Here is a 27,901-nt window from a genome sequence, read left to right on the forward strand (position 1 = left end):
AGTTCTTTTTTGAACCTGAACTTTTCCCTGGGCATGCAAAGTCACTTTCTAATGTTCTCCACATATGCATGCAGTTGTTTTTGAATATCCTACTCTTTAATGTCTGGCTCCCAAACAGGGAAAAAGAAAAAAAAAAAAAAGGAGAAGGGGGAAGGAAGAAAGGATGCCAGCCAGCCCTTCAAATCTCCTGTAACTCACTTCATTTGAAGTGAGGGGGGATTGCAACAATAGGGGTAGGTACAACAATAATGGCTGTTTCTCTTTGCATCTCTGTGATTAGAAGCAGCAATTTTCAAAAAAATCCATTTACTCCTAAGAGGCAGAGATTAAGATATTTGAATGAGTGTTCTACTGGCTTTGAAGGCAAATCTAAGGAGAAGTTCTAATCATTCTAGATGATAGGATCCTTCCTGAAAGGAACAAATAGATTCTCAATGTAACTTACAGGGATAGCAGTTACTTGGATATCTGAATATGTGGTATGTTAGGATTAATTTACCGTCGCTCATAGCTCTCGCCTCTTGACAATAAAGGGCCAACTTTGGGTCTTACGAAGCGTTTGTAATCATTCTCTCTCTAGGTGGAGCCAAAGCATGTGATGGGAGCACTGGGCCTGAGCAGCATCACGAGCCTCCCCTGATTTTCAGTCTAGAAGATGATACTGCAGAAGGTGTGCCTCTAGAGAGAGGTGGTGCCGAGTACCACGCGGTGTTGCCCAAGGTCAGAAAGGTTCTTGCAGACATCCTTCAAGACATTGCCAATGACAATGTCTCCAGAGTGGATTACACTCAGGACCCTTCAGTAACTCCCTGCTGTAATCCCCTCCAAATTGCCTGCCGCTGCCACACTATGTAACAGATGAGTTTTTCCACAAGGAGGAATGTCTGGAAATGAGATAGGCAAGTTCACTCCTAGACTTCAGTTTTACCTTCTTTACAAACATGCTTTAAAAATAAGTCTTGAAATTTACTAGTAGTTTTGTAGCCTCCCCACCCCCTGCATAGCGTCCCTCCTCCATCAGAGGAGAGCTTGCTGTTATGGAGCACACGGGCTTTGGAGGCTGTCAGGGGAAGCACACGAGCTTTGGAGTCAGGGTCAGGTTCAGGCCCCAGCTTTTGAATTTGGGCAATCATTTAACCTAACTTGCAAGTTGATTTTTGAGGATTATGTAAGCCAATACATGAAAATGTCTGGCATGTTACCAGATACAGAGCAGATACTCAATATATTCTCGTTTCCTTTTTTATGTACCCAGTTTCTCTGATCATTTTAGTGTAGACTCATTCCAACCATTATGGAGAACTTCTCCATCTTTAACATGCATGCAAATCACCTGTAAAAACCTGACCCAGCAGGTCTGGAGTGGGGCCTGATACCCTGCATTTCTTGTAAATGATGCCCTGAGTGGCCTGCATCTAGCCTACATAAAGTTACATCTGTTCCCTTCCCCTCATTTTAAGCATCATATGACTGTATTTTAAAGATTTTTGTGTTCTTCCTGCCCCTTGAAACCTCAAAGAGGTGAAATAAAATTTTGAAAGCCTCAAAAAAATGCATTGCCATGATTTTATTATTAGTGTCCTAAATGGGACTCAAGAATAATAAATGATTTTATTCCAATCACTGCAAAAAAATATTTTGCCTTGCTAAAATAGTCTCTTTCTATAAGTATATAATATACAAGAAATACAGTTCAGAGAGATTTTCCTATAAGTACATTTTTACACAGCATATATTTAAAAAGGATGCTCTTTTCAATATAAAATTCCGGTTATATACCAATATGGTTTGTTGGCATTTACACTATGATTTGAACATATCTTAAATAGCATAATGTGTATACAATGTCTCTTGTGCCCACAGGCAACAGGGCCGAGGGGGGCGTGGTGAGGGGTTGACCGTGTCCTGGGGTTTAAGCAGCACAGCACCTGGGATTCCTGCCCCCTTTCTGCTTACACAATTGCACTCCATTCTTCCACCTTCCTGGTTTTCTCCAAAACCACCTGACAGGGGATGTCCTGATTTCTGAGGTGCGCTTCTCATCATGTCTGCTTCGTTTTGCCCTTCTGACTTCCACGGCACAAGATTATCTACCAAAATCAAAACAGAATGGCCTTACTCTTCCCGGGAAAAGGCTGGCAGGCAGGCTGTGTTATCAATGGGTCTGTGCCCATGCGGGGTCAGCAGGGAGAGGCTGGGCAGTTTTTCTGTCTGACCTCACATTGACCCTCACTCGTGGCCAAAGAAAATCCACCCAGCTTGTTTAAGTGTAGATGAGTACGGCATAGTTTCAGAAAATAGTGACTCTATAAAATGTGTGTGTATATATATGTGTATATATAATATTTATATGTGTGTCTCTTTAAAAGGCTCACCTTACTTGTAAACACAGACTGCTACCTCACCATTAACAAGTCAGAATATGCCCTTCGTCTCAATTCCCTTACTTTTGCTCACAAGATTAAGACTGGTCTCATGCAATTAAGGTTATGGGGGGGAAGCAGAAAGAGGGACGGAGGGAGGGACGTGGGGCCTTGGTGTGTGTCACACTTTATGGGGGCAAGACATGATTGCAAGAGGGACTTTACCTAACAATTGCAATCAGTGTAACCTGGCTTATTGTACCCTCAATGAATCCTCAACAATAAAAAAAAGACTGGTCTCATGAAACAGGCAGGCTTGTAAAGGGTGGCTTGTGACTGAAATAAAAGCTGCTCATCCTCCTGAATGCTGCAGCTTTCTAAAGTACCAGAAATGATCTCTGCTCTGATCTGTCATTGTTCTTAGAGCAAAGTAAACCCTCAGGAGGTCAGAGTGATCATATGCAGGGAAATGTCAGTATATTTTTTTAAAACATCACTAGTGATAAGGATGCTATTCTTTTTTTTTTTTTTTTTTGTGGTTTTTGGCCGGGGCTGGGTTTGAACCCACCACCTCCAGCATGTGGGACCAGCGCCCTACTCCTTGAGCCACAGGCACTGCCCGAGGATGCTATTCTTAACGCAAAGGCCCAGGGAGCCCCTGATGGTCAGACTACCCAGGCAAGCCTATATTTGCAGCCATAGAAGTGATTTTATCCCAGTTGTGATCCCAAGATCCTTTTGTGATCTCAGAAGCTTTTAAGGAATAGGAGTAAAGATGGGAATTCTAGACAAATATTTGTAATAAGCATGACAGTCCAGGATAAAAGCAGAGCGAGGAAGTTTTCTAGCATCTAGCTGAACTTTTCTACCAAGAAGCCGGCCTACTAACTCAGGGGGAGCACTGCCTCTCCTCGCCTCCTACCCAGCGCCGGCCCTGCACACAGGACTGCCCAGAACTCACTGGGGTCTCACAACCATTCTAAGGGCCTCCTTGAGAGACCAACACTCTCACTGGCTGGAAGCAGTTCTTTTGTATAAATGAAAATTCCTGACCCAATTTAAACCAGCTTTCACTGATTTGGTCCTGAAGAGGGAGACAGGACAACCGGCTCGCGTGCCCAGCTTCCTGGAATTGTACAGGCAAACAGGTCCGGGGGTACATTTTCAGCATTAACTCTTAAATCGAGCATCTCCACTTTTTTTTTTTAACCCCAAGCAAATGGCCTACACAAGGTCCCTATTATTTTATACAGGTTTTTTTTCAGCAAAGGACTAGTTCCTAAATGGCAATATCCAAATTACCCCAATTATGTAAATATAAGAGGTTGCAAGGATTGCTCTGATTATAATCAATAATCTAATACTCTTTTACAGCAGTCACAACCTTATAGAAATGGAACCTAGTGAGTGCCTGAGCTCTCCACACCTTGACAGGGTGGGACGGTTACATTTGCCCTTATTATGTCCAGCTGAGAGTGCTCTGGTTCGTGGAAGATGCAAAACTTCAGGTAAATGACCACTAACTTTTAGGGAGCCAGAAAAACTCCCTTTATGGCTAGTTGGGGCAATGAGAATGCAAAGGTTTATATGCGGCAGTGGCCAACAGATGTTTTTAAGGGTATAATTAGTACCTTTAAGAACCACTGCTTTTTATGACTAAAGTATCAACTTCACATGTTGGCGATGCTTTTGGCAACCTACCAAATGAAAGCTGGACACGTGCGTCTCAAGCTGTGATCCAGAGCCAGCAGGGGAGGTCACAGTGCTGCCGCCCGGCCATGCCCGAGGGGCCCCACCACAGCTTTGTTTTTTAGGCCAAACGTGCTCACTCAATTGGCCCCTGGATCTGTGAGGGGAAGAAGCCAGCCCTGCACTGCGTCCTTTTATGAATGGAACCTCAGCTGACATGAAATAATGACCAGGAGAAAACATGCCAAGGCTTGGTGGGCATGGCTTCCATGCCCAAGTGGCCACTCCCCTTCAGCTCGAGGAGTTGACTGTGTCTTGGCCTAACACTGCGTCCATCTCTAAGTGATTGCAGGTTGACTACAAGGGATTTTTTTTGTTGTTGAGACAGAGCCTCAAGCTGTCACCCTGGGTGGAGTGCCGTGGTATCACAGCTCACAGCAACCTCCAACTTCCTGGGCTTAAGCGCTTTTCTTGCCTCAGCCTCCCAAGTAGCTGGGACTATTTTTTGGTTGTAGTTGTCATTGTTGCTTGTTGTTTGGCATGACAGGGCTGGATTCGAACCCACCAGCTCTGGTGTATGTGGCTGGCACCTTAGCAGTTTGAGCTATAGGCACTGAGCTACAAGGGATGTTTTCTAACTGATGCTTACAAGTGGAGATGATACCTTGCTCCAAATGGAAGCTTGGAGAATCAGAAGTTGAGAGGCCCTATTTTCTCCAGATATAGATGCTGAAAAAGCCTCATCTAGGCCTCATCTAGCCCCAGTGGCGCCAGAGCAGGATGGTGGGAAACCCAGTTACAGGTGCCAGTGAGCTCACGAACAGCGGCTCACAGCATGCTCTCTGTGTGCATGGCTATTTCTTAATGAGCACCTCAGGGGAGGGTTGTGGGTCTGCCCATCCAGAGCCCAAGCTGGCAAGGGTTTATCTCGCCTGCAGAGCCCCACAGCCCAGCCCTGTCACCTCAGCACAAGGAAGGCAGCATTCTGCAAAAGCACCCACAAAAGCCTTCAGAAATAAGAAGCTTTACACAGGCCTAAGTTCCTACCTTAGGAGCAGCAAAGTCAGAGCCACAGAATAAAGGATTCCAGGCCTCTGAGTAAAGTGAGGCCACCAAGACCCCCTGGATTAGTATTCGGTTACTCTAATGCTGCCAGGAGTTAGCCGGACACCTAATGGCTGGCCTGGATGGCCGCATCACATGGTGCGATCCACACCCTGTGGCTTTCTGGCTGTTAGAGGATTAGTTGTCATAGACTAGAAAACAGGGCAAGTGACTTTGCCTCTCAGGGAAGGTTCCTTGTAAGCACACAGACTGAGCCACTCTTTTATGGGTTCCTGATGCTCACAGGGGGGAACTCATTCTCATCATCAAGGCACACTGGTCCCGTTGCAAACTCGTGTTCAGGAATAACCTCTCCTCTCAGCGCGCCGCCATCCTCAGAGTAACCTGGAAACCAAGAAGGATAGATGAGACAAGCCCTGAGGTCTGTTCTGATGCCAGGGCCTGGGAGGCGGGACCTCAGAGGAGGGAGAGTCGGGGGACTGTGGCGCCCACACTGCCTTCCAACTGGAGAGACTGTGCTGAAGGAGAGTCAGACCCCGCCATGCAGCCTCAGCCTGGTCTCACTCACCCTGCCACCCCAGATGCCTGAGATTACCCACTTCTTTGGAATTCCTCAAGAGGCAAATGACCCTTCGCTCTACACCCACCAGGCTTAAGGGCCCACATTTAAAGGTGATTACCCTGGTTTCACCTGTGGGGAAATAAAAAACCCAAGGAGAATGCTCCACCCCCAGATGACAGTGAAGGGAGAAGGGCCCTTTCCCTGCCATCCCTCCCGTCCATTCACCTGGCACCGTGGAGGCCGAGGCGGTGCTTGGTCTAGCTACAGTTGCTGCGTAAGACTGAGGTAAGGGAGGTCTGAGGTCATTTTCTTTATTGTCTTCTGTTGTTCCTGAGCCAAGCAAGCTACTTGCAGCAATTAAGAGGGGGTAAGACAAAAGAAGGATAAATGATCACATATCTAGAAGACCTTCCAAAGGAAAAGCACCAGGAAGCTGTGGCTCGGCTACTTGAGTTTAAACTACAGACGTACCAGATCATACTGTAAGGTCAGTATGATCTGACCTTACAGTATGATCTGGAGGGATCTTAAACTGCCAGGGGACAGTTATGCAACTTCAAAATGTTCCTTTTTTTTTTTCTTTTTGAGACAGAGTCTCACTTTGTCACCCTGGGTAGAGTGCTGTGGCATCATAGTTCATAGCAACTTCAGACTCCTGAGCTCAAGCAATCCTCCTGCCTCAGCCTCCTGAAAAGCTGGAACTATAAGCACCCACCATAATACCCAGATAGTTTTTCTGGTTTTAGTTGAGATGGAGTGTTGCTCTTGCTCAGGCTGGTCTCGAATTCCTGAGCTGACGGAATCCTGCCTCAGCCTTCCAGCGTGCTAGCGCTACAGGCATGAGCCACCGCCCCCAGCCTGCCATTTTTCTTATATTTAATAAACAAAGACCGGTGGTCCTCTGATCTTCCTGGTACACTCAGGCAAGGAGACTAAAATGTGCTAACAAGGAGAGTGGCCATGGGCCAGGGGTGTGGTGCCCTGTCCACAGCAGGAAGAGAGGTCAGTCTGCACTTGGTCACGGAAGTCACCAGAAGTTTTTAACTCAATGCAGGGGCATTTCTGGGTACCCACTGTGTACCAGGGGCTGTATTAGGTGGACATTCCATTTTGCGTGTTATTATTCATGCTGGCACTCTCCAGGATACAGCATGTCGAGGGCAGCTGCCCAAGGCACAGCAGCTGCCCACTAGGGGTTTGCCACGGAAGCCGTCATTGTTGTTGGTGAAGTGACAACTCAACACAACTGGCTCTTGAAAAGTCATCTTTTGAAAACTAGTATCTTTTCACCTGTGGGTCTTGATTAAGACACACTCTCCTCCATCCTGAGGGTCCAAATTGTAGATGTAAAGGTGTCCATCGGATGATGCCACTAGCAGCCTTGGCAATTTCTGGATCCTAAGAGCCAAGTAAAACAGGAGCTGTGGTTACAACAAAGACGGTAACAGACCAGTTTCGAATGACATGGTCTCCCTCACTCTCACTGTTCCTTCGAATTCTGATCCTGTAACTGTCTTTCAGGATTATTTCTTGTCCCTGAATGTAATTGTGGGGATGAGGCGACATGATGTGTGAAACCCTACCCCCAGCAAACACATTAGCTCACCTACGTGGGGCGTAGTTGCCTCTGACAAATGTTTCTGCCTTCAACCGTGGCAGAGCAGGGCTGGGAAGTGTGCAGTTGGCTCAACGTCTTTGTTACTAGCTGCCTTTATGACATTTTTAAAAATGTTCAACTTAATAAACTCTTTTTAAGTTTCTAAGATGAAATAGTAGTCAGCCCCACAGATATCTGAACCTAGAAAATAGGCCTAGAGGCTTTTTATATAATTACACAAAATAGGGATTATTTTCGAGGCTATGCTGACCAGAAGGCTAAGATTCCTATGAGGGCTTCCAGCTGCCCCCTGAGAATCTGGGTTAAAATCAGACAAGAAAAGAGGAAGGTTTGAGTTAGCTGGCCTTTCTTTCTGGCCATCTTTTTTTCTTTTCATGTTTGGGAACTTTGTGCTTTGGAAAGACATGTTTATAAACGTGGGGGCTTGTTTGGGGGGGGCACTGTACGTACGTTGAGAGGGTACAGATGTTTCTCTGCCCAGAGAAGTTCAAGCGTCCGGTGGCAAAAGCCCTGTCCTGATTCATCATGTCTGACACCTGGGCCGGGAGGTAGTTGGTGGCAGCCATGAACATCTTTCCCATGTAGCCGCTCCAGGTCAAAGGCTCTTCTGGACGACTGGGGGAGCGAGGCACAGGCGAAGATGGGGCTGAGCTGTGGGCACCGCGTCTCCCTAATGACCTACACACCCGATGCCATTAGCTGCGTTCACCGTGCTGGGGAGAGACTGTGCCTTTGCACAATGTTCTGCCCACTGGGAACGATTCAGGACATGTCATTCTGGCAGTAACAAAAGAGCATGGAGGGCTCGTCTGTCCTTCAGAAAAGCCATTGCAAAGCCGTTAAAAGGTTCCCGGTGCTACCGCTCTCCTCCATTACACAGGCTCTATCTGATGATCAGTCTGATTTCTGGATTTCCAATAGAGAGCTGGGGGAGGTGGGAGGGGGATGGCATGGATCTGATACCTGGACTCTGGGAAGTAGGCTCAGGCCGGCATGGGCTCACTGAGGAACAGACAGTCCCCAGCCAGACTGAGTGGGAAGCAAACCTCCAGGCAAGACACCTTGGGCATGTTTGATTGTGTTCTGGGGCCACCCTGGTACCCAGTATTCAGAGGTCAGGGAACTTTGTTCCAAGGCCACTGCCAGACAAAAGGGTGAATGACTCCCCCATCTCCACACTCTGCCCAGCAGCACACTGAGGACTGGGGCTGCCACCATGTCCCAAGAGCACCTGCTGATTCAGAAGGATGGGCTGGGGTCCTGGGCTCGGAGCTCTGCAGTTTATTCCTCTTTGTGTGACTTTGCACAAACCTCATTAAGACTCTCGGCTCTGAAGCAGCATGGGACAGTGCTGTGGGCTGGGACTTACAAAGGGTATAGCACCCAGAGCCTGCATTCCAGGTGGAGATGTAGCACTGATATTAAAACAACTAAACTAAACTAAACCTGGGCACCTAATGTGCAGTGACACACAAATGGTGCAGGCTGGAGCCACGCTGGGTCTGCAGAAAGGACAGACAGGTGAGCAGGTGCCCTAAGCTCTGTTTCCATGTTTTCCCATTTGGAAACCAGGGATTGTCATAGCAGCTTCTGAATGGGACTGCTGGGGGAATGAAAGCAGCTCTGTGTACAGCCTGGACAGGGTCCGCACTATTCTACGAGATGGAATAGAATAGAGGGGAGAGGGTGAGGTGTGGGAAATGTTCTGTAAGCTGTGACATGCTCTGTGAGTGCACAGTGTCATGTTATCGCTAACTCTGCTGCCTGCTTTCAGAGTGCAAGTGAGCAAAGCACTGAGACGTCATGTCCCACTGTCCTATAATGCCACTAAAGAGAACTGTCAAGAAACAGGCCTCTGAACAGATGAGGAACCTGAAGTAGGAAATGATTAAATCATCCTCCCAGGGTCTTGCAGCTCATCAGGGACAGAGCTGGAAGCGAACTCAGGAGTGTGGCCCCTGATTTTGTGCTTATACCATGGCAGTTTTACCAACACACACTCCATTTTGGTGAAGACACAAGAAAAGCCAAGTTTCTGGCATTTGAAAGAAAAGACACTGATCCCTCCTCTGCCTGATGAGCGTGTGAGCCTGCAGCTGGACTTGCCTCGTGCTGAGCTGCTCCAGTTTGAAGATGTGCACGGTCTCCGTGTTGCTCGAGGCACAGAGGAACTGAGAGTCCATACTGAACACCAGAGAGCTGATGGTCACGTACCTAGGAACACAGCAACACGGGGACAGTGAGCAGGACACACGGGTGGCCGCCCGGCAGCACAGTCTCACACAAGTAGAAACTCGACATAGCCCTGCCTCTCCGTCAGCAGATGGGAAGAATTGCACCTTCCTGGCACCTTGAAAGTCCCCCAGCTGCTCCGAGCCCCGATCCAGCTGCAAAGCCTACATCTGATCAGCTCCTACATGGTCACACCTTACATCGTCCTTCATTTCCTCGCAAGGGAAGCAGAAATTATTTTTGGATTGTGACTCCCCGGTGCCCTCATTTCTCCTGTGCCGCTGCCCACGCACACATCCAAAAGGACTCTCACGGCCGAACTCCTGTGTTAAAAAAGCACCTCGGCTTTCAGTTTTACTCCGCCCTAAGTGGAGCCTGGAAGTCAGTTACCCAGGAAAGTGCAGTTATACCTTTTCTAGGTGACAGGAAGGTACAGAGCCCCCTGGTGTCCCCTCCCCTAGACGGCTGCCTGCGGGACTTCTGTGGGGGACTTTAAAATGAACACTGACCTTTTCATCCCTCTCCGGAACTCATAGAGCTTCTGCCCGTCAGGTACGGAGAACACCCGGATCACGGTGCCCTGGAAAAGAAAGCAGGGTGTCTCTTCACGTCCCTTAACGGCTTCCCAGAGATGCCCCTTTAGAGAGAGGAGTTTTATTGGTTTTGAACATCTGTCTCTGAGGAGAAAGCACAAAGTGTTGAACGTGGAGGCGTTTTTATTTGTATTTGTGCCATATTAGCAACTCTTGGAACATATTTTAAATACACTTTGAATCCCTTTGCCCTCCCATCCCTGTGCAGGGCTCTGCGTGTGTGTGTGTGTGTGTGTGTGTGTGTGTGTCTCTTTCTCTCTCTCTCTCTGTGTGCACATGTGTGTTTGCCAAATTCTTCTGGCTGGCTTCCTGGAATATTCTGCCTACCAAAATACACCTGCTTTTCAAGGCCTTTGAAACTTGTCTTGATAACCGTCCCTGATTATTCCAGTTAGAAGAGATCAGTCTCTGTGGCTAAATTGGAAAGCATTTTGTTTGTGATCTGTTTATGAAATGTTGCATCTATCTGTGTCTAGGAATAGTATGCATGCACAGTTTCCTTTTTCTTTTTTTTTTTTTGAGACAGAGTCTCACTCTGTCACCCTCTATAGAGTACCGTGGTGTCACAGCTCACCGCAACCTCAAACTCTTGGGCTCAGGCAATTCTCTTGCCTCAGCCTCCCGAATAGCTGGGACTGCAGGCACCTGCCACAACACCTGACTAGCTTTCTATTTTTAATAGAGAAGGGGTCTTGCTCGTGCTCAAGCTGGGCTCCAACTCCTGGGCTCAAGCAATCCACCTGCCTCAGCCTCTCAGAATGCTAGGATTATAGGCGTGAACCACCTCACACGGCCCATGCACATTTTTCAATAAGATAACAAGTTTTTGTGCAAAATGTCTTGTGTCTTGCACAACATAGGTCTTTGGTCTGTTGAATAAGCAAATGCCTCAAGATTCCACAACATGAAGGGGCCAGAAATTTTCTCTTGCAAACATATTCTAAGTGAAACCAGAGACCAATCACCAGTTCTCTGCGCACCGTGGGAGACAGCCACTGGATTCCAGACAGGAGACACTGGGCAGGCACTCACTTTTGCAGATGCACTTGCCAGCTTGGAGCCCGAAGCATTAAAGGCAATGGCAGCTAGCGTTCCTTCGTGGGCAGCGATAGTGCAGACTGTCTTCTGTCGGTGGGAAGGAAAAATGGTTATGGACGCCAGGGGAGACAAGGTGGGTTTCAGCTTCCTCTCCTTCCTGTTTTTCTCTCCCTCATCTGCTGGCTCGCCCTGTCTCTCCCTTCCGCTAGTGGACTGTCTACATATAAGCCGAGCACTGTTCTCTAGTGTATTGAGATTTGGTTTCAGTGGCCCCCTTTCTACTTCTTTTCTTGACCTGGGAGGGTGGACAACCAAGCTGGCGCCTGACGCTGAACCGTGGGGTGGTGCGAGCGCCCTGCGTGCAGCTGCGGACCGTTTCGGACCGTTTCAGCTGCCGCACTGCGCCGTGTGACACACGCAAGTGCACAGTCAGCCACCAGCTCTGGCAATGGCTTCCACTGTGCTACAGACGTCTGGCTTGGCCTGGCGGGCTGCCTCACGGTTATGTTGACCGATGGCAGGTCCAAGGGCAGATGTCATTGCTGTCTCTCTCATGCCCACCCGTGATGGTCGGAACAACCCCCCGTGTTGTTCCCGCCTCTGTTCCTCACCCCAGTGCGACTGGGCCTCTGTCACCTTCCAAGGAGCACACAGCAAGGCGGGTGGGCTGAGTTAGTCCCGGCCACTGCCAACTTACCAGGGAGTTTCCATCATAAAGCACAATCTCGCCTGTAGTCAGGCTTCCAGGATAGGCCACGTAGGAATTGGAATGGTTGATGGAGAGGGCACACAGACCTGGCAAAGGACAAGCAGCACGTGAAAAGCCAGAGCGCAAAGGAGCCCGATCGCGCGGTCGGCGGGGCGGCTGAAAACAGTGCGGCTGCAGCGCCACCTGCTGGTGAGGGAGGAACGGAACGGGTCGAGACGCCGCTTTCTGCTGCTCACGGCGCTAGTCCGAGGAGACTCCAATAAAGTAAATTCGCCAGGGCAGACCTCCAGGTTCAACACTGCCCATGCCCTACGCACAGCTAAGCAATGAGATTGTAGAATATCTGAAACGCTCATCTTCACCTTTTACCCCAGGGCTCTCTTCAAATTCCATCACCTTCTAGGGCTACAAGTGAATTTACTCATAACTGAAATAAATCTTCCTATTGTCAAGGATGCCTTAATTATTTTTGCAGTGGATATAGACATTTGACCAGTAACTGCAAGTTGGAGCAGTGGCACAGCGGAAGGACCTATTTAGAAATCGCTCATTTCTGGGTGGAATGTCCTGCCTCGATAAGGAAAACGCACACCTCAAGAGGTAGAAGTTCACTGAGGCTGACCTGTAGTCCAGGCGGCGTGCCCAAGAATGGAAACAAACTAAACACAGCGGACATTTTGGATTTAAGATGCTCCGACGATATTCCGAAAGTAAACAGCCTGTCAAACCGGAGAACCAACATAGCTATTTGTATTTACTAGGGGATCTTAGGATGAGGGAATCTCAACAGCATTTAGGGAAGGGATTTTCACAGCAATGGTTTAGATTAGCAGAAATACACACAATAGTAGTGAATTCAAGGAATTCTGAAGAACCAAGTGCCAGAAGAGGAGCTTTGAGTGCAAGAGAGACATCTTTTTACATAAAAAGGATGACTGACATCTTGGTTACAAGTTCATATATTAAGTGGGTTTCTATAAAGGTATAAAAAAATCTTTAGGTCAGGCTGAAATGTACCTTACCTCATCTATTGTGGAAGCAGAGCAGAGAAAAAAAAAAAATCAAACATTTAGAATTGGAACTATGTTCCGTTTCCTACTCTGGCTTTGCCAAAAGCTCAGCGGGGCTGTAGTCTTATCACTTGCCATGCAGAACCACAGGAGGGTGGCCAAGCTCAGGCAGGCACCCTTAACTGCGTGTTATGCCACCCCGTCCCTCCCTTGGCTGTACAGGGCCACTGGTACCTTCCAGTTCTGTTCTGGGAACTCCGATTCCTTGTCCCATGTGAGTTCTTTGCAATTTAAATGTAATTTTAAGAACAGCTGGGCAGGCAGAAGGCATCCGGGCCTGTGAAACTAGGGAGGGAAGCTAGGAGGTCAGGTTGGCTCCCATGGTTGGTTCCCACAGAGGCAGTTGGCACAACAGATGTTAACAGATTCTGCCAACCTTGGAAGGACTTGAGCACCAAACCAAATCAGATGCAGCAGGTAACTGCTGAAGGTTTCTGAACACACATGTGAGATACCACTGGATACCCACTAGGATGGCCATAATAAAAAAGGTAACAAGTGTTGGCAAACATTTGGAGAAACTGGAACCCTATACAGCACTGGTGAGAATGGCAAATGGGGCAGTTCTTTGGAACTCTTTGGCAGGTCCTCAAAAGTTAAACATAAAGTTCTCATGTGACCCAGAAATTACACGCCTACATAAGTGCCCTAGAGAAATTAAAACGTATGGTCTACACAAAAACCTGAATGCAAATGTTCCTAGCAGCATTACTCATAATAGTCAAAAGCTGGAAACAACCCAAATGTCTATAAACTGGTATATGGATAAATAAATTGTGGTATATCTTTATGATAGGGTTCTACTTGGTAATATAAAGAAATGGACTACTGATACATGCTGTGACACGGATAAACAATAGGTTAAGTGAAAGAAGTCAGAAGAAGTCAATCAGAAATCATCTCTGTCTGTGTGTGTGTGTGTATAAGGGAGTGTTTTACAAACAGTTAGCTGGCAGAGACAGGCTGAAGATACAGGTTCAAGCCCTGGGCCTGCTACATGCTGTGTAACTCTTGCCAAGTTATTTGTGGCTCTTTCAGTTCTGTTTCCTATCTGTGAAACACAGGGGCTCCAGCGTCCCAGGGGTCCTTCCAGTTTGATGTTCCAAGATGCCCCTCCTTCATTTACTTACTTTAACCCCTTGAAAATGCTGAGCACATCTTTGTGGGGGAGAGTGCTGGGAGGTCTTTGAGTAGAAGTCTTAGACAAACACTTCCAGTTGTCCTTCAGACTTTTATGTTAAGATATAAATGTCCCAGAAAGAGAAAAAGTCCTAAACCTTTTTTAGATGTCACTGAGCTTTCTGTGATACCCAACATAGAGTTAGATGATACAGATGCCAACAGGAAAGGGACAGAGGCTGACAGGCAGGGCCGCTGTGCCCTGACATACACCACGGTTCTGACAGCTTCGCCTCGGGGCGCGTGCCTGGCCAGTCATCTGAACTCAGTTAAGGGATCCTGCACACCCAGCCCTTGCAGGCTTAATGAAGGTCCCCAGAAATGCTTGTCATGACTTCCCTCCATTTCCTATGGTCCAAGTCTCAGAGAAATCCAACCAGCTACATGAGTAATACCAGAGCAAACAGAAAGACTTGTCACCTTAGCTATTACCATTCTAGTCATCTTCTTCTGTCACAGTTGTCACATTAAGCCTTTTAAAGGAAGAAAATCGGCTTTAAAAATCAATATATTATAACCTAAAAGTAATGGTGTGGAAAACTTGTAAAGCCCGGAAAGTAGAAAGAGGAAACAAAAATCACCCGTGATTCTAAAACCCAGAGGCCGTTTTACACTCTTCATTGTTTGGTGTATTTTCTTCCAGCCTTTTTTCTACATAGGAATGAGGTTTTGGCTGAGTTTTGGGGGCTTGTTTTAGATTTGACACATATTTTCATACATCACCGTCAGCTATAATTTCACTGAAATTGTTCGGCTATGATTCTTTGAACAGCTGAAAAAGAAAACGACCTGCTACCTATCAACTTAGAAACCAATGGAAGCAGCTGGAATTAGAAGTCAGTCTTGTGATTGTAAATCATTCTCACCTTGGTATTTATAGTAACACATGTCAAACTTTAGGCAAGTTAACAGTGATTTATAAAATGCAGTTCCTCTTGAGTTTTGATTAATGTCTCAAAATAGGACTTTCCAATTTTCTAAAATGGAAAGGAAAGAAATCACCTCTGTATTGCAAATGCTGTGAGCTACTACACAAGGGACCCGTCTACACCACCTGTATCACCATTTTCAGAAAGAGGGGACTTGTGTGGGATATAAACTGTGACTTTGTTCTATGCTGCACGCTGATGTGGGGCATGGAATATTCCCTTAATAATCCTGTAAAGGGCGGTCAGGTCTGTGACACCCCTGGCCCCCAGTTCTGCAGCTGGCAAGACTTTTGTGGAGATTTCCACCCTTGAATGCTCAATGCACGGACTGCTGTGCTGGCAGGAAATTGACTTTGGGCCCCCGTCTGGCCAAACTCTAAAGGAAACAGCCTGCAATCTCTGACACAACAGGAATGAGCATGACACAAACACAGATAGAAGGAAGGAAATTTACAGCCGCCCGAGATACTGAATAGGAGGCCGCAGCTGGACTCTGTATGTTAGGTTTTATTTGCAGTTCGCTAAGTCAAAATACATTCAGAATTTGTGTGCAGAAGCCAATTAAACAAGTGGGTCTGTCTTCTTTGTAAGGATTTATAAAATGCAGAGCCAGAGTTCCCATCTTATGTTTTTTGTTCAGAAAATAAAGTGGAGAATGAGAACCTACAAGGAAGTTCCTGGCCTCTGAGGATTGTGTATTCTTGGTTCTGACAGTTAGAGTCCTCTGGAGTTTCCTGAGTGAAGGACTGGTCATGGCTGCCCTGTGGGCCGGTGGGAGGCTGGTGAGCGAGCCCAGCTGACCCCTGCATGAGGACAGAGTGCCAGGACCTCAGCTAATCTTTTTGATGGCAACTCTGGGAACTCAAAAACAATCATCTCTGTTGTGTTCAAGGAAAAGGGGAGCTCAGGAGAACCTGAGGTGATTATTGTACATTTGAGTCTTTGAAAAGGTCTTGCGCAATCTCCCCCAAGAACATCAAAGATCTAAAAAGACACATTCTGTTCAACTTGCTTCAGAAGGTTGGTCTTTCAGAAGGAGAAGCTCAATCTATCCCTGGATCCTTTTATGATGTTTATCTGAGACAGAGAAAATGCCTCCCATTGTTTCTAATTTTTCTAGAGATAAAAGTTAGTTCTCTTACAAATAATACACGTTGTCTCTAACAAGGTATACAAACAGCCTTGCATTTTTAAACCTTATTTTTTTTTCCTGTTTAAGCTGCAAAAAGTGAGCCAACCAATGAGTTTTCTGTGCCAAAGAAAAACAGCTATGTTTGCTAAAAAAAAGAGAAAATGGGAAGGAACATCACTGTTTGCAGGGGCAGCCTGCTTGGTCTTGAAGCAGCTCAGCCCTCGGGGGGCCAAGTGTTCTCCAGATATGAGGAGGAAGTTCCCAGACCCCCTCTCTTTGAAGACACTGAGAGCCAAGGGCAGGCTTTCCACCACCCCCCTAAATCCTGTCAAGGTCTTTGTAGATTCAGGTGTCTCTCCTGACCTATCAGAAAAGCCCATCTTCCTTCCAACTGTCCATACTCCACAGGGAAATGGTTGCTCCACGCCTACCGAGGCCGCTAGAACCCCTTTTTCTGCACAGACTGTCCCAGGGAACTAGTGCTGGCTAGATGTGGGTTCATTTACCATCTTCCGTTTTTGGAGAATTTGTTTTAAAGACCTATCTCACAAACTTTATAATGGCCTTAATGGCTTTTGTTCTTTTAAAATATCCTTTTGTCATGGCTGAAATTTTAAAGCCCCGAAATAAATAGTAAGAAGCCATATTTATAAGATTGAAATGAAGAGAAGAAAATGAGGCATAGGAAATGCTTACTGCATGGAGGGCTGGTGCTGGTCACTTTCACAAACATCACTTTGTTTAGTTCTCAGCCTATCCCTTGAGCTTGTTATTATTACCCCATTTTACAGATAAGGAAACTGAGGCTCAAAAAAGCCTTGATGACTTGGATGGGGCCACCCAGATCTTGAAATTCAATGAAAACCAAAAAATTAGGAAACTATAGTAAATAGAAACAGTGATTTAATGATACTAAATTGGAATATAATCTATAAATAGCAACCTGAATCATCAGACACACAAATTAATCTAATCTGATCATGGCCCATCCTCACACAAGAAGGAATTCTTTCTCACTTCTAGCTCAATGGGTTCATAAAATATCATAAACGGCTGTTTCAATCTCGCAAATCCAAACTATTCCCATTCTCAAACACCAGAAATGTGTTAATTAGTGATAAACCCTGAGAATTTAGTAAAGTCCAATATCATATCTCCCAAGTAGCGAGATCTCTTTGTAATGTAATAAAACACATTCCCTACAGCCTGGTCTGTCAGTCTTCTAGCCAGGCCGACACAACAAGTCAAAACCTGCTTCTAATTATTACACCTACTCTGTACTGAACCACAAAGAAGAACTAGGGGTAAATACCTTCTATCTGGGTAAATACCAGATGCGTGAAATCTCCCCTGTGTCCACCTTAAGCATCTTGGCATATTTGCTGGTGTGGGTAATGATGAAGGAAGTGTCTCCTGGCCTACAGTGATGACCACCCAGCCCTCTTGCAGGCTGCACAGCCTCGCCCGATGTGAGTCTGCCTCCATTAAAAGAAAGCTTCTAGATAAACACCACTCAGACTTACAGAGAAAAAACACCGCTTCATGTTTTCGATTTAGGTGGAAAGAACAGTTTGGGAAAGAAGCACCTGGGCATGAGATTTGAAGGGCGCTGGTTGCAGTTTTGGAGCTCACCTGTTGGGTTTGCGGGGATATCCAGGAGGGTCTTCAGCAGCTTCATATCTTTGATGTTGTGAATGTAAATGGACTCCTCCAGGCAAACCAGCAGCCTCTGCAACCACACAGAATCATCAGCCCACTGAACCCACGCCTTGAAATGAGGCCTACCTTGACACGAAGCCCGAGGGAGAACGAATTCTGATGGTGTATTTTGAAGGTCATGTTTATGCACACACATCATTAGCCATCTGAGCAGAACAGAAGCTTAAAATACAAAAGCTTAAGAAGTTTTATTTAGAAATTAAGGTTTTTTTCTTTGCTGTTTTTCCCTCTCTTCTTAGAACAGGGATGCCCGAGCGCTTCCTGGTCAGACTTCCTTTGCCGTTTCAGACCATGTCCAGCCCTCTCAGGTTCCCTCTCCCATTTGACGTGCCTTTCAGTGTTTGTAACACAGGTCTCCCTCTTACACACATGGAATTTCCTCGCGCGCTCCCTCTATTGCCAAATCTTAGGTTTTATCCCTCTTCAAATAATTAACCAGTTTTGACTTATTTCCACTCAAACTCTCTTCCAGGCCCACTTTGGGGTTGCCCTCTGTGGCCTGAGTCAGGGGAATGGGAGGTCCCCACCCTCGCAGTAGGACCCCACCCAGGGCCTGTGCCCCCTTGGCAGCTGCCCTGGGCTTCTCTCTCTGGTGTCCTTGTTTCCAAGGACATCAGACCCTTCTCCTCTTGTTCAAATCAGAGTTTCTCAGGTTCAGAGCCTCTTTCCAGTGGCTGTGCTATCTGCTAAGTGAACCCGGGTCACAGGGTTAATGCGTTGGGTGTTACAATGTGTAGCTCAGTGCAAGTCCTGAGGAAAAGGGGTCAGGAAGGCATCTTTGGGCTAGCACACTCTGAGCAGCTGCCACCATCCCTACCCACTGGCTGACACGATTCCCCCTAGGCTGGTGTTTCTCAGACTTGGAGGAACACCAGAACCACCCAAGCAGCGAGCCTTGGACTGGGGCAGGGGTGTCGTTTTTATACAAGTGCCCAGGTGATTATGCTGCACACCAAGGTTTGAGAACCACTGGTCTTAGGCCAGCTCTTTTTATTCCAAGGAACATCAATTGGAAGGGAACGTATACCTCAAAATACCACAAAAAGGAGGTTGGCTCTCCTTCTGGGAAAAGCCTGTTCTGTCGTTTTCCCAGAAATACTCACAGCTCTGAAAGATGGAGACCATCAACTTTAACCAAGCAGAAAAACAAAATTTAGACATCTTTTTCAATTTTCAATCAGCCTCTGTCATAGGCCTAAGACTGGGTAAAAAAAATCTAACAGGGTCTGCAAATTGATGACATGTTTCTCCATGAGATATTCTTCCATGTTTCTTGTGCCAGCACGTACCATGGTGTGCTACATCACTCTATGCCTGCTTAGGCTCTGAGGTTTCTGATAACCCTCTTGTGTCCCCTCCCAGCCCCACCCTAGCCCCAGATAGCGAGGCCCTGGCCTGTGCCCCTTGCAGGAACGCCATCTACTCTAGCTGGTCTGATCTGATCTGCGGCTTTCACAGCGCCATCTGCTCGGCGGCCCACTCGGCTGAAGTTCCGGCTATCCCTGTGCTGGCTAGAGATAAGACTAAAAAGGGAGGGAAACAGAAGACGTCGGGAGGGAACGAGGAGGCCCTCATTTTAGGTCACAGAAGAGCATGCTTCTGGCTTGGACATGACCCTGCTTACTGCTTTCTGAACAATCAGTTTTCAATCTCAGCAGAACCATGGCCTTGCCTTCAGCTCCATTCATTCCCTGTCACTTTGACTTGCATCTATTTATCCAGGTTTTGTAAGCACGACTACTTCTATCAATTAAAACATATTGATAGCATCTGCCCTTGAGCACCGCTGATTTGGCCTCAGAGGCTTGGATCCTATCAACTTCTATCTGAATACAGGGATCCCTGGGAGCAGATGGTTGCAGAGCTGTAAGTTTGCATATCTACATCTGGTTTATTGTCTTCATTCCATAAAACATGCTTCCTCAATTAAATTCAAGGGAAATAACAATCAACTAAAAAGAAACAGGACAATTCCTAAGTATTCTTCCTTTCTACACATACTTAGAAAAGAGGGATTTTCGTATCCTTATAACTCCTTATGCAAAGCTTTAATGTTTTCCTGTTTTTTAAAAAGGAACTGCCCTGTCTGAAGGTCGGGTGAAGTAGGGGACTGACCGCTAAAGCAGGAGACATGCCGCCCCTGCATCTCCTCCAAGGGGGCAGCTCCACCAGGCACTGCCTGGCAAGGTGGGGCCGTGGCAGCTGAGTTGCTTAAAACAAAAGTTAAGTCTAAAAGTTTTAAGGAAAGCAAACCCCAAATACTTTTCAGATCTGTTTCAAACCATTTTCTTTGGAGCAGAAATGCTAAAGGAAGGCAGAGCTGTGAGATCTGTGTTCCAGTAAGTTCTGCCATGGATTTCAGGGGGTTCTAGGTGCGTGTGTGTCTTCTTTAGAGGATGGGGGAGGGGAGCTGAAGCTCAAACTTAATGAGTGCTAATACTGTGGGGAGGTTGGCACTCAAAGGTTAACAGACTTGTACACTTAAATTATCCTTCCTTATCTCATTTGCCAATGAAAATACCACAGAGGAAGAGAAACTATGTAAGTAAATAGAATAGATTCTATTTGAAAGTTCTGATCTTTATAGAATATTTGCCTAGATAATTCTGAAAAGATAATCAGGTGCCAAAAGATAGCTATGTAACCTTTGCATGCTGGCTACTTCTATATGCAAAGATAAAAAGTTCTGAAATGAAACTTAAGGTGTTCCCAACAGGTTTCAGAGAATGCACTTGAGTCAAGAATTGTGCTTAAAATCTTTCAAGAAGAAAACTCTCAAACTGCCTTTCCTTCCCTTGCCAAGAACTCAGATTTCTTTTTTTCCTGAGTCCTGCTGTTCCTCCCTGCTTAAAACCCTCATCTTCTATTCCTCCAGTTATTTTCTACCACACTGTTTGTTTTTTGTTTTTTAGAAAGGGTCTCACTCTGTCAACCTGACCGGAGGGCAGAGAGCTGTGAACAGATCTCAGCTCCCAAACTCAAGCAGTCCTCCTGCCTCAGGCTCCTGAGTAGCTGGGCTTATAGTGCATCCCAGGTTCCTGAGTAGCTGGGACTACAAGTGTGTAGTGTTTTATCATTTTTTGTAGAGATGGGGTCTTGCTATATTGCCCAGGCTGGTCTCAAACTCCTGGCCTCAAGCAATCCTCCCACCTTGGCCTCCCACAATGCTGGGATTACAGGTGTGATCCATTGTGCCTGGCCTGACCACATTGCTTTCTATGGACTTCAACAGAGACTCAATCTAAATAATTGATCAACTAAAAGAAAGAACCTCTTCCTTCTCATAAACTTAAGAAAGTACTTTATTTGTCTCATCTGTTAAAAAATTAATTAACACTTAATAGTTTAGATACCAAGATCGATGAACACACTGTCCTCAATGAATCCAACAACCTTCAGCACCCCGGGAATACTTACCTGAACACCCATATCTGCATGGTCATGCAAAGAACCTCTTTGTTTATTTACTCATTTAATAGTCAGTCAGGAATCAGGGATTTAGGAACACTTTTCTACCAAGGTCTCACAGCAGTGAACAACACTGCCCCAGTCCCTGCTCTCACAGGATGGAAAATCCAGTAATTCCAGGGGGAAATCTGCTAATTGCTAATACCCCACTACTTATGGAAGAAGAATTTATAGTTTTAAAGAGAATATATTGCCTATTTAAGAATCATTCTTTCTGGGGCGGTGCCTGTGGCTCAGGGAGTAGGGTACCGGTCCCATATACCAAGGGTGGCAGGTTCAAACCTGGCCCTGGCCAAAACTGCAAAAAAAAAAAAAAAAAAAAAAATGGAAGCATGAGACTGAACAGCTGGCCTGTCAGGAAAGCTCAAGTAGGTGGCAGGAAAAGCCATTTTATGAGCAGGAGGCTCACACTTTGTCCTCAGGCATCTCCTGTTCAGAAGCACTCTCAGCATCTGCAATTACCGCCCCTTTGTTTAGTGCCGAATACAGACGTGCTCCTCTGTTCTAACGAGCCCCTGATGTAGTTCAGGGGCCAACTTTGAGCCACCCCTGTTCATGCCCAGGCTGTCCCCTAGGGGAGCAGGTGCACACAGCCAGTCAGTGGCCAACATTCTGGAAGCATGAGCCACAGGACCAGGGAAGGCACACCACTAAAACAAGCGCGTGGAGTAGGCTGTCTTTAAAAATCCCTAGGCCTGAGTGTTAAAATTCCCATTAGAGTGTGATACTGACTTTAAATACATTCCTCTTTCAAGACAGCCATCTTTTTCTTAGGCTTCCATTAGGGGAAGCCTTGACGCCCTGAGGGAGTCGCCCACTTACCTGCCGGTTCAGCCTTATGGACAAGATATTGCTGGAGTAGCTGTAGTTACAGATTTCTGTCCCTTTCTTGAAGTGATACACATTCATTTGCCGTGGTTTTGTGTGACTGACCACCACCACCAAGCTGCTGGAGAAGAGGCGCTCCACGATGTAGACGTCCGGGATTTCATCTGGGAAGGCAAGCAGGGCCAGGTTATGTGGATAGCTCAGCGAGGGAACAGGGTTCTGGCCTCCACAATGCCAGGCACAGTGCAGGGTAGGTCTGGAGAACGTTCTCCAGGTCTTACTGACTGAGCGCCAGTACCGAGAGCATGATCCACCCGGGCCCACCATACTGGGGAGCTTTCTGTGTGGTGCAGTCACCACTCTGGGCCCTAGGGCTCCACTGTTGGCTCTGTAAAATCCATTTGGAAGGTTTGGACAATCTCCCATCTACGCTTTCCCTGTAAGAGATTTCAAGGAGTGCTTTCTCGGTGAGGGAACCTCCGTTTTCGGAATTCTTGTTATCCTGCTAGAGCAGTTCCACTCTAGGAGGTGACAGTCACCTCTGCACGTTCCCTCTCCATCTGGCTGTAATCCCTGGCCTTCTGTAGAAGTCGAGAACAATCTGGACATCAGTATTATACCAGCAAAGTACTTATGTAACTCAGGAAGAAGGCCAATTAGTCTTCTGAGCACCTACAGGTGAGGCCCCGGTGTCTTTCTGAGAACATTCTTCTCAAATGTGTATCTTTCTGTACTTGGGTGAGTCCCTCAGAGAACAACATGAGACACAAAAATTGTATAATAAAAATAGCACCTTACAAATAAATCAGGAGCTTAATATATTATTTACTAAACCACTTTCTTTTCAAGAAACCCAAAGCTTGTATGTTCTTCATTGTTATGATGGCATGAACTATTACCCTGAGAAAATAAGAATTTCTAAGTGGAGTCATTTATAATATTCACTAGAAGGACCACAACATCTACGATTTGGGCTATGTAAGTAGGATAGTGATGTCGTCTTGTAACAAGGAAAATATTTCCATGACTGAATCGCTGCTATCAATACTCTATAATGTCAATATAATGACAAAGAGAAGTCACAAGGGTTGACAATTATAAAAATCACTGACTGTGCATATAAGTATATGGAAAAGTACCAACGATATGATTTCAAACAAAAGGTTTCTTTATATTAAAAAAATGTTACTTAAGCTATTGCCAAATCTTAATAAGCTTCATTGTGGTTTTTGAGCAAGTGGTGGCAATGATTTATGTTTAAATCTGAAAAATTCTGACGCCTTAAGTGTGATGGTGAAGGGAGGGGGAAAAAGAAAGCTCAGTAGCACCATAGATTAAAGTCTAGAGAGAGGATTTAGTGTCCCTGAGATCTCACAGACAGACACTTACCGCTTCCATGAACTTGGTCCAGTCGCTCCACAGAACTCAGAGAAAAAAGCTTATAACCGGTTTTGGTTCCAATTGCTAGGGATCTGTAGAAAATAATAACAGCATGGGAATGATGAAAGGTACTGTATTCCAACTGCAGACGTGTCTGAAAATAGACACGTACAGGTAAACATGCATTGCCAGGAGCTTAGACTCTTGATAACTTCCTAAATAGTGAAACAGGCCTTGACAGGCAGGCAGGTCAGGAAAAAGGTCAGAGACAATTAAAGAAAATACAAAGGGGCAATGATCAAGAGACATGAAACTGCATGAGCTCTGCCATCAAACAAAATCTCAAGCATGCCAGACATCATCCTTTTCCAGCTGGGCAAATATAGGAAAAATGGAATCTTCAGGAGTATTCCTTATAGCTCTACTTCCAACACAATTAAGGGGTCTTGTTGTTAGAAAGGCACTTTACCAAGAGGGAAATTACTTGTTCTTTCTTTCATGACTTTTTTCCTTTCTGCTGGAAAAAAAAGAAATATACATTCTTAGTAGGCCATTGGTAGGTAAAATTTACTAGATGCTTCCTTTCATCAGTTTTCATGAAACTAGGCCAGGTATTTCATATTAGTAGGTGTCATCCCTGGCTGTACATTAAACTCAGTTAGGAAGTTTAATTACCATTTTTAAGTTCAAGCTCTCTAATGAGCAGTCAAGTCTGAGAACTCTGCTTTCTACCATGTTCTACAAAGCTATCATGACCAACAAACACAATAAAACCAAACATTTATCTGGGATGATGTGGCTTAAAAAACAAACACCTGGTTTTCTTCACTTATTTATTTATTTACTTTTCAACCAACAGCTAAAGGCAGGGTGAGGATCCAGGTTTCCCTGGTCTCGTGATCAAAGCGAACATCAGAGGCAACTTTGGTCAGCAGCTGGAAATCCCCAGCCAGCTCCCTCCCACCTGTGCCTTCACCACCTCTGCAATGAGCAGAATCTGACAGGCACACTCAGAGGAAGCAGTGTGACCCTGAGCACTGACACCCCCGGAAAACGGGATGTCAGAGCCGGAATGGACCTTAAAATGGTCTAGTCCAACTTCTTTATTTGAAATAAATATATGCCAAAGGTGAGATCCATTCTTCACAGGGAAGCATATACTAAAATAAGCAACTTACTACTATAAGCCTGAATGGCCAAGGCTCTTATTTCACCAACCTAAAAAAGAGAGGGCATGTGATTTCCCCTCTATCCAAACATTTATTATTCCCCGGGACCCGGGGATAGGCAAATACAGTCAATTTTTAATCAGCAAGGTAGCTAGTTATGTCCCTCAGTCCTACAACCCGCTGAGTAGCTAATCTGGTGTCAGACATTTGCTGAACAGCAGGTGTGTGGTAAGAAGTGGGGTTAGGTGTGCAGAACCATGGTGTTAAAGGTGATAACTGGCAACTGGAAAAGTAAACCAAGAGCATCTTAAAACTTTAAAATATACTCTGTAGTGATTACTGTTTTTAAACTTTCTTCATATAAACTTTTTCACATATACTGTATATAGCCTCATTTAGTTGCAAACTGAGGTTTATAAAGCTTGGGAGTAAACAAACAAACAAAAATACTGTAACCATAGTCTTATATAACATTAATCCCAAAGAGTTCACAATTTAAAGTAATTTTGAAACGTAAGCCCTGCTCTTGCAATAGTAGATTTTTGTATATGAGAAAATGGCAAGATGATGATCACTATTATGTTTTAATTGATTAATGACCACAAACGACTTAATGAAGGAATTCAAATTTAGATCTTATTTCACTCATAGGGTCTTTCTGTAGAAACAAAATTCTCATCACCACTCACAGGAATGGAGTTTGGGACTGATATATATATATATATATAATAAAATTTAAAAATGTACTCAAAAGTGTCTAGCACAGTTGTAAGCATGAAGTATGAGGAGACTGGTAAAGGTTAATTGTCTTTACCTACCTTTTCCAAACACAGCTTATATTTATAGAAAAAGAATACTTAAATGTATTTAGTAAGGGGCTTGACTTATTTTAAAATCCAATGTCATACCCTCTGTGGCTCAGAGCAACTGACTGTGACAAGAACTTTTATTTATAGGCGAGACAGAGCTGCCCAGCAGAGCCTTTATCCAAGAAAATAGAAGTTAACAGTAGGAAGTAAGGAAATTAACTTTCAAAGTACCCAACCGTTCTGAAAGTATTCTTATCCAATTGCTCTAGAAAGATTGGACTGTGTATTATTTAATAATTAGAGGACAAGTTAACATGATTCTTTTTTTTCAAATCTAATAGTGTTACAAAGCAGAACTTAGAACATGTACTACCTATAAGCAGACAAATTCCCCTTCTTAACTTGTATTCAACTGGGAAGGAAAACATCAACCAGGCATTTCGACAGCCATACCTTCTTGCAAAATGTTTCTTACAAAATGTGAGGATTTTAATCTATACTGTTATTTTTATGAACTGCAGGTCTCCAGAGCCTAAAAACAATTTAATGAGTCACAAGCAGCTTAAAAAAAAAAAAGAAGAAGAAGAAGAAGAAAATACCCGTGAGTATTGCATATAATATTTTGTGAGTAGTATATATGAATAATGTGTATTGGGTAATGTTGTAATACGTACTTCTTACTGTGCGTTGTGGTCAAGAAAAGCTTGAAAGTCAGTCATCTAACCAAGCTGTTGAGTTACTCGATTACATGATTACACATACAGTTTTTTTCAAACAAAGGCATATTGTTCAGCACAGGGTGTTTTTAACAGAAACACAAAGGGAATGGAAGCCAGGGTTGTTTGTGGTACATGATGGCCTTAATTACACCACTGAATGTTCAATATTAGCATAGCTCAGTCACTAGGAGCCCAGGCACCAGCCTGAAGCTGACTTCAAACAAGGAACACAACAGAAACTGGTACAGCAGGAAGTGGGAGGCTGGGAAGTGGTCATCCCTGCCTGATGCTCTGGGTGCACATTCCAGAGAGATTATTCCATATGGTTCCTAGAGCTTGCTTCCATGAAAAAAGGAAAAAGGGAAAGGAACACTCATTTGCTTCTAATCCTGCAGATGCCTGAAACACAGCTCAGCAATCCCCAGCTCTCTGGTTAAAGCCCAAATGTGAACATCAAGTAAAACATTAAAAATCCACTCAAAAACAACAGGGCGGAGCTCCTGTTTCCTGGAGAGAAAGCAGTCCTCGTCTGGGAAAGGGCTCTTGGACTCTGAGAAGGAAGATTCTGCCTAGCTGGGTGGGCGACATGCAAACCCAGTGAGAAAAAGGTTTCTTCCACCCAGCACGGCCAGGCAAGATGCCCTGAGCTGGGGCTGGGACAGGGGCTGGCCTGGCCACAGGGATAGGCTGCCTCTTTGTCCAAGGCCCTGCCCAGATGCCACGTTGAGATGCTCAAGGACAAATGGGAAAGTTTTTCCTGTACCTCCATCTTCCTGGGCCCCAGCTACAAAGTCTTGGGCCAACTTGTAACTTCCTCCTCTCCTCCCATCTCTTTGTTTTGGACACTGCCCCTCCCTTCTAGACCCCCCACTTGAGTCCCTGGCTTCCCCACCGCCCTCCTCTCTCCAGGGTCTAGCCTGTCAGCCCCACTGCCTATGCTGTCTCACCCTTGGGCCAGCCCCTCCCGGTTCTCGGCTGACAGTGGGGGTCTGGGGGCTCAAATCTCACTGGAGCGGGAGGGTAACACGACCCCAGCCCGGGCAGTCCCCTGCAGGCCCTCCTGGGGCCGAGGCCCGCGCCTCTCTTGCCACAAGTTGCGTACAGGACAACACCCCTCGGTCATGACATTCTGTCCCCCACGTCCCTGGCAAGGGCTAGCGCCTCGGCTTACGTGCAGTCCTGGTTGAAAGAAAAGCAGCTGAGCGCCGCCTCAGCCCTGCCCGGGGGAGCGTCCACGGCCTCGGCCTCCATCGGGGGCTCGACCCGGGAAGCCGCAGCTCGGAGCCGGCGACAGCCACCTCAGCAGCCCGCCCGCACCGGCTCCGCGGGCCGGGTCGCCGGGCCCGGCCCGCCCCCACCCCGCCCTATCCCCGCCCCACCGGCTTCGCCTCCACCCGCCCCCACCCCGCCCTATCCCCGCCCCGCCTCCCTCCTCCGGCTGGACCCTCCAAACTGAGCAGCTGACAGGGCGGGGCCTCTAAGGCCGGCTACCATTGGCCACGAGCCCACGACGCGACAGGCGGCACCGCCCCCTTGGCCAATCGACGGCGGCTGTGGGCGGAACCGCTCGTCTGGCGACCTGCCCCCACTTCACGATACCGCTTACCATTGGACGAAGAAGAGTGACGCA

The 27,901-nt window shown here is 46.1% G+C and overlaps 2 protein-coding genes across 8 annotated transcripts in view; one reads left to right on the forward strand and one right to left on the reverse strand.

Moving 5' to 3' along the window:
- ARSG (arylsulfatase G) overlaps nucleotides 1-1,555 on the forward strand; it is a 126,062-nt gene extending 124,507 nt beyond the window's left edge. For 6 of the 7 annotated variants that reach the window (XM_053568045.1, XM_053568046.1, XM_053568047.1 and 3 more), the window contains exon 12: nucleotides 581-1,555. In XM_053568045.1, the coding sequence (XP_053424020.1) occupies nucleotides 581-855 (275 nt within the window). In that variant the 3' untranslated portion in view covers nucleotides 856-1,555. The remainder of the gene's footprint in view (nucleotides 1-580) is intronic. The other variant, XM_053568050.1, reaches the window with a different exon arrangement.
- Nucleotides 1,553-27,630, reverse strand: WIPI1 (WD repeat domain, phosphoinositide interacting 1). The gene is made up of 13 exons (XM_053568053.1): nucleotides 27,443-27,630; nucleotides 23,584-23,666; nucleotides 22,189-22,358; nucleotides 17,812-17,908; nucleotides 11,858-11,955; nucleotides 11,155-11,247; nucleotides 10,039-10,109; nucleotides 9,404-9,511; nucleotides 7,748-7,912; nucleotides 6,970-7,077; nucleotides 5,905-6,023; nucleotides 5,401-5,501; nucleotides 1,553-2,090 (listed from the first exon to the last, which is right to left on the reverse strand). The coding sequence occupies exons 1-13, from the start codon at nucleotides 27,520-27,522 to the stop codon at nucleotides 2,043-2,045; spliced, it is 1,341 nt and encodes a 446-aa protein (XP_053424028.1). The 5' UTR covers nucleotides 27,523-27,630; the 3' UTR covers nucleotides 1,553-2,042.
- Nucleotides 27,631-27,901: the final 271 nt, after the last annotated feature.

The sequence above is a fragment of the Nycticebus coucang genome, chromosome 18 (genome assembly GCF_027406575.1).
Source record: "Nycticebus coucang isolate mNycCou1 chromosome 18, mNycCou1.pri, whole genome shotgun sequence".
NCBI lineage: Eukaryota > Metazoa > Chordata > Mammalia > Primates > Lorisidae > Nycticebus > Nycticebus coucang.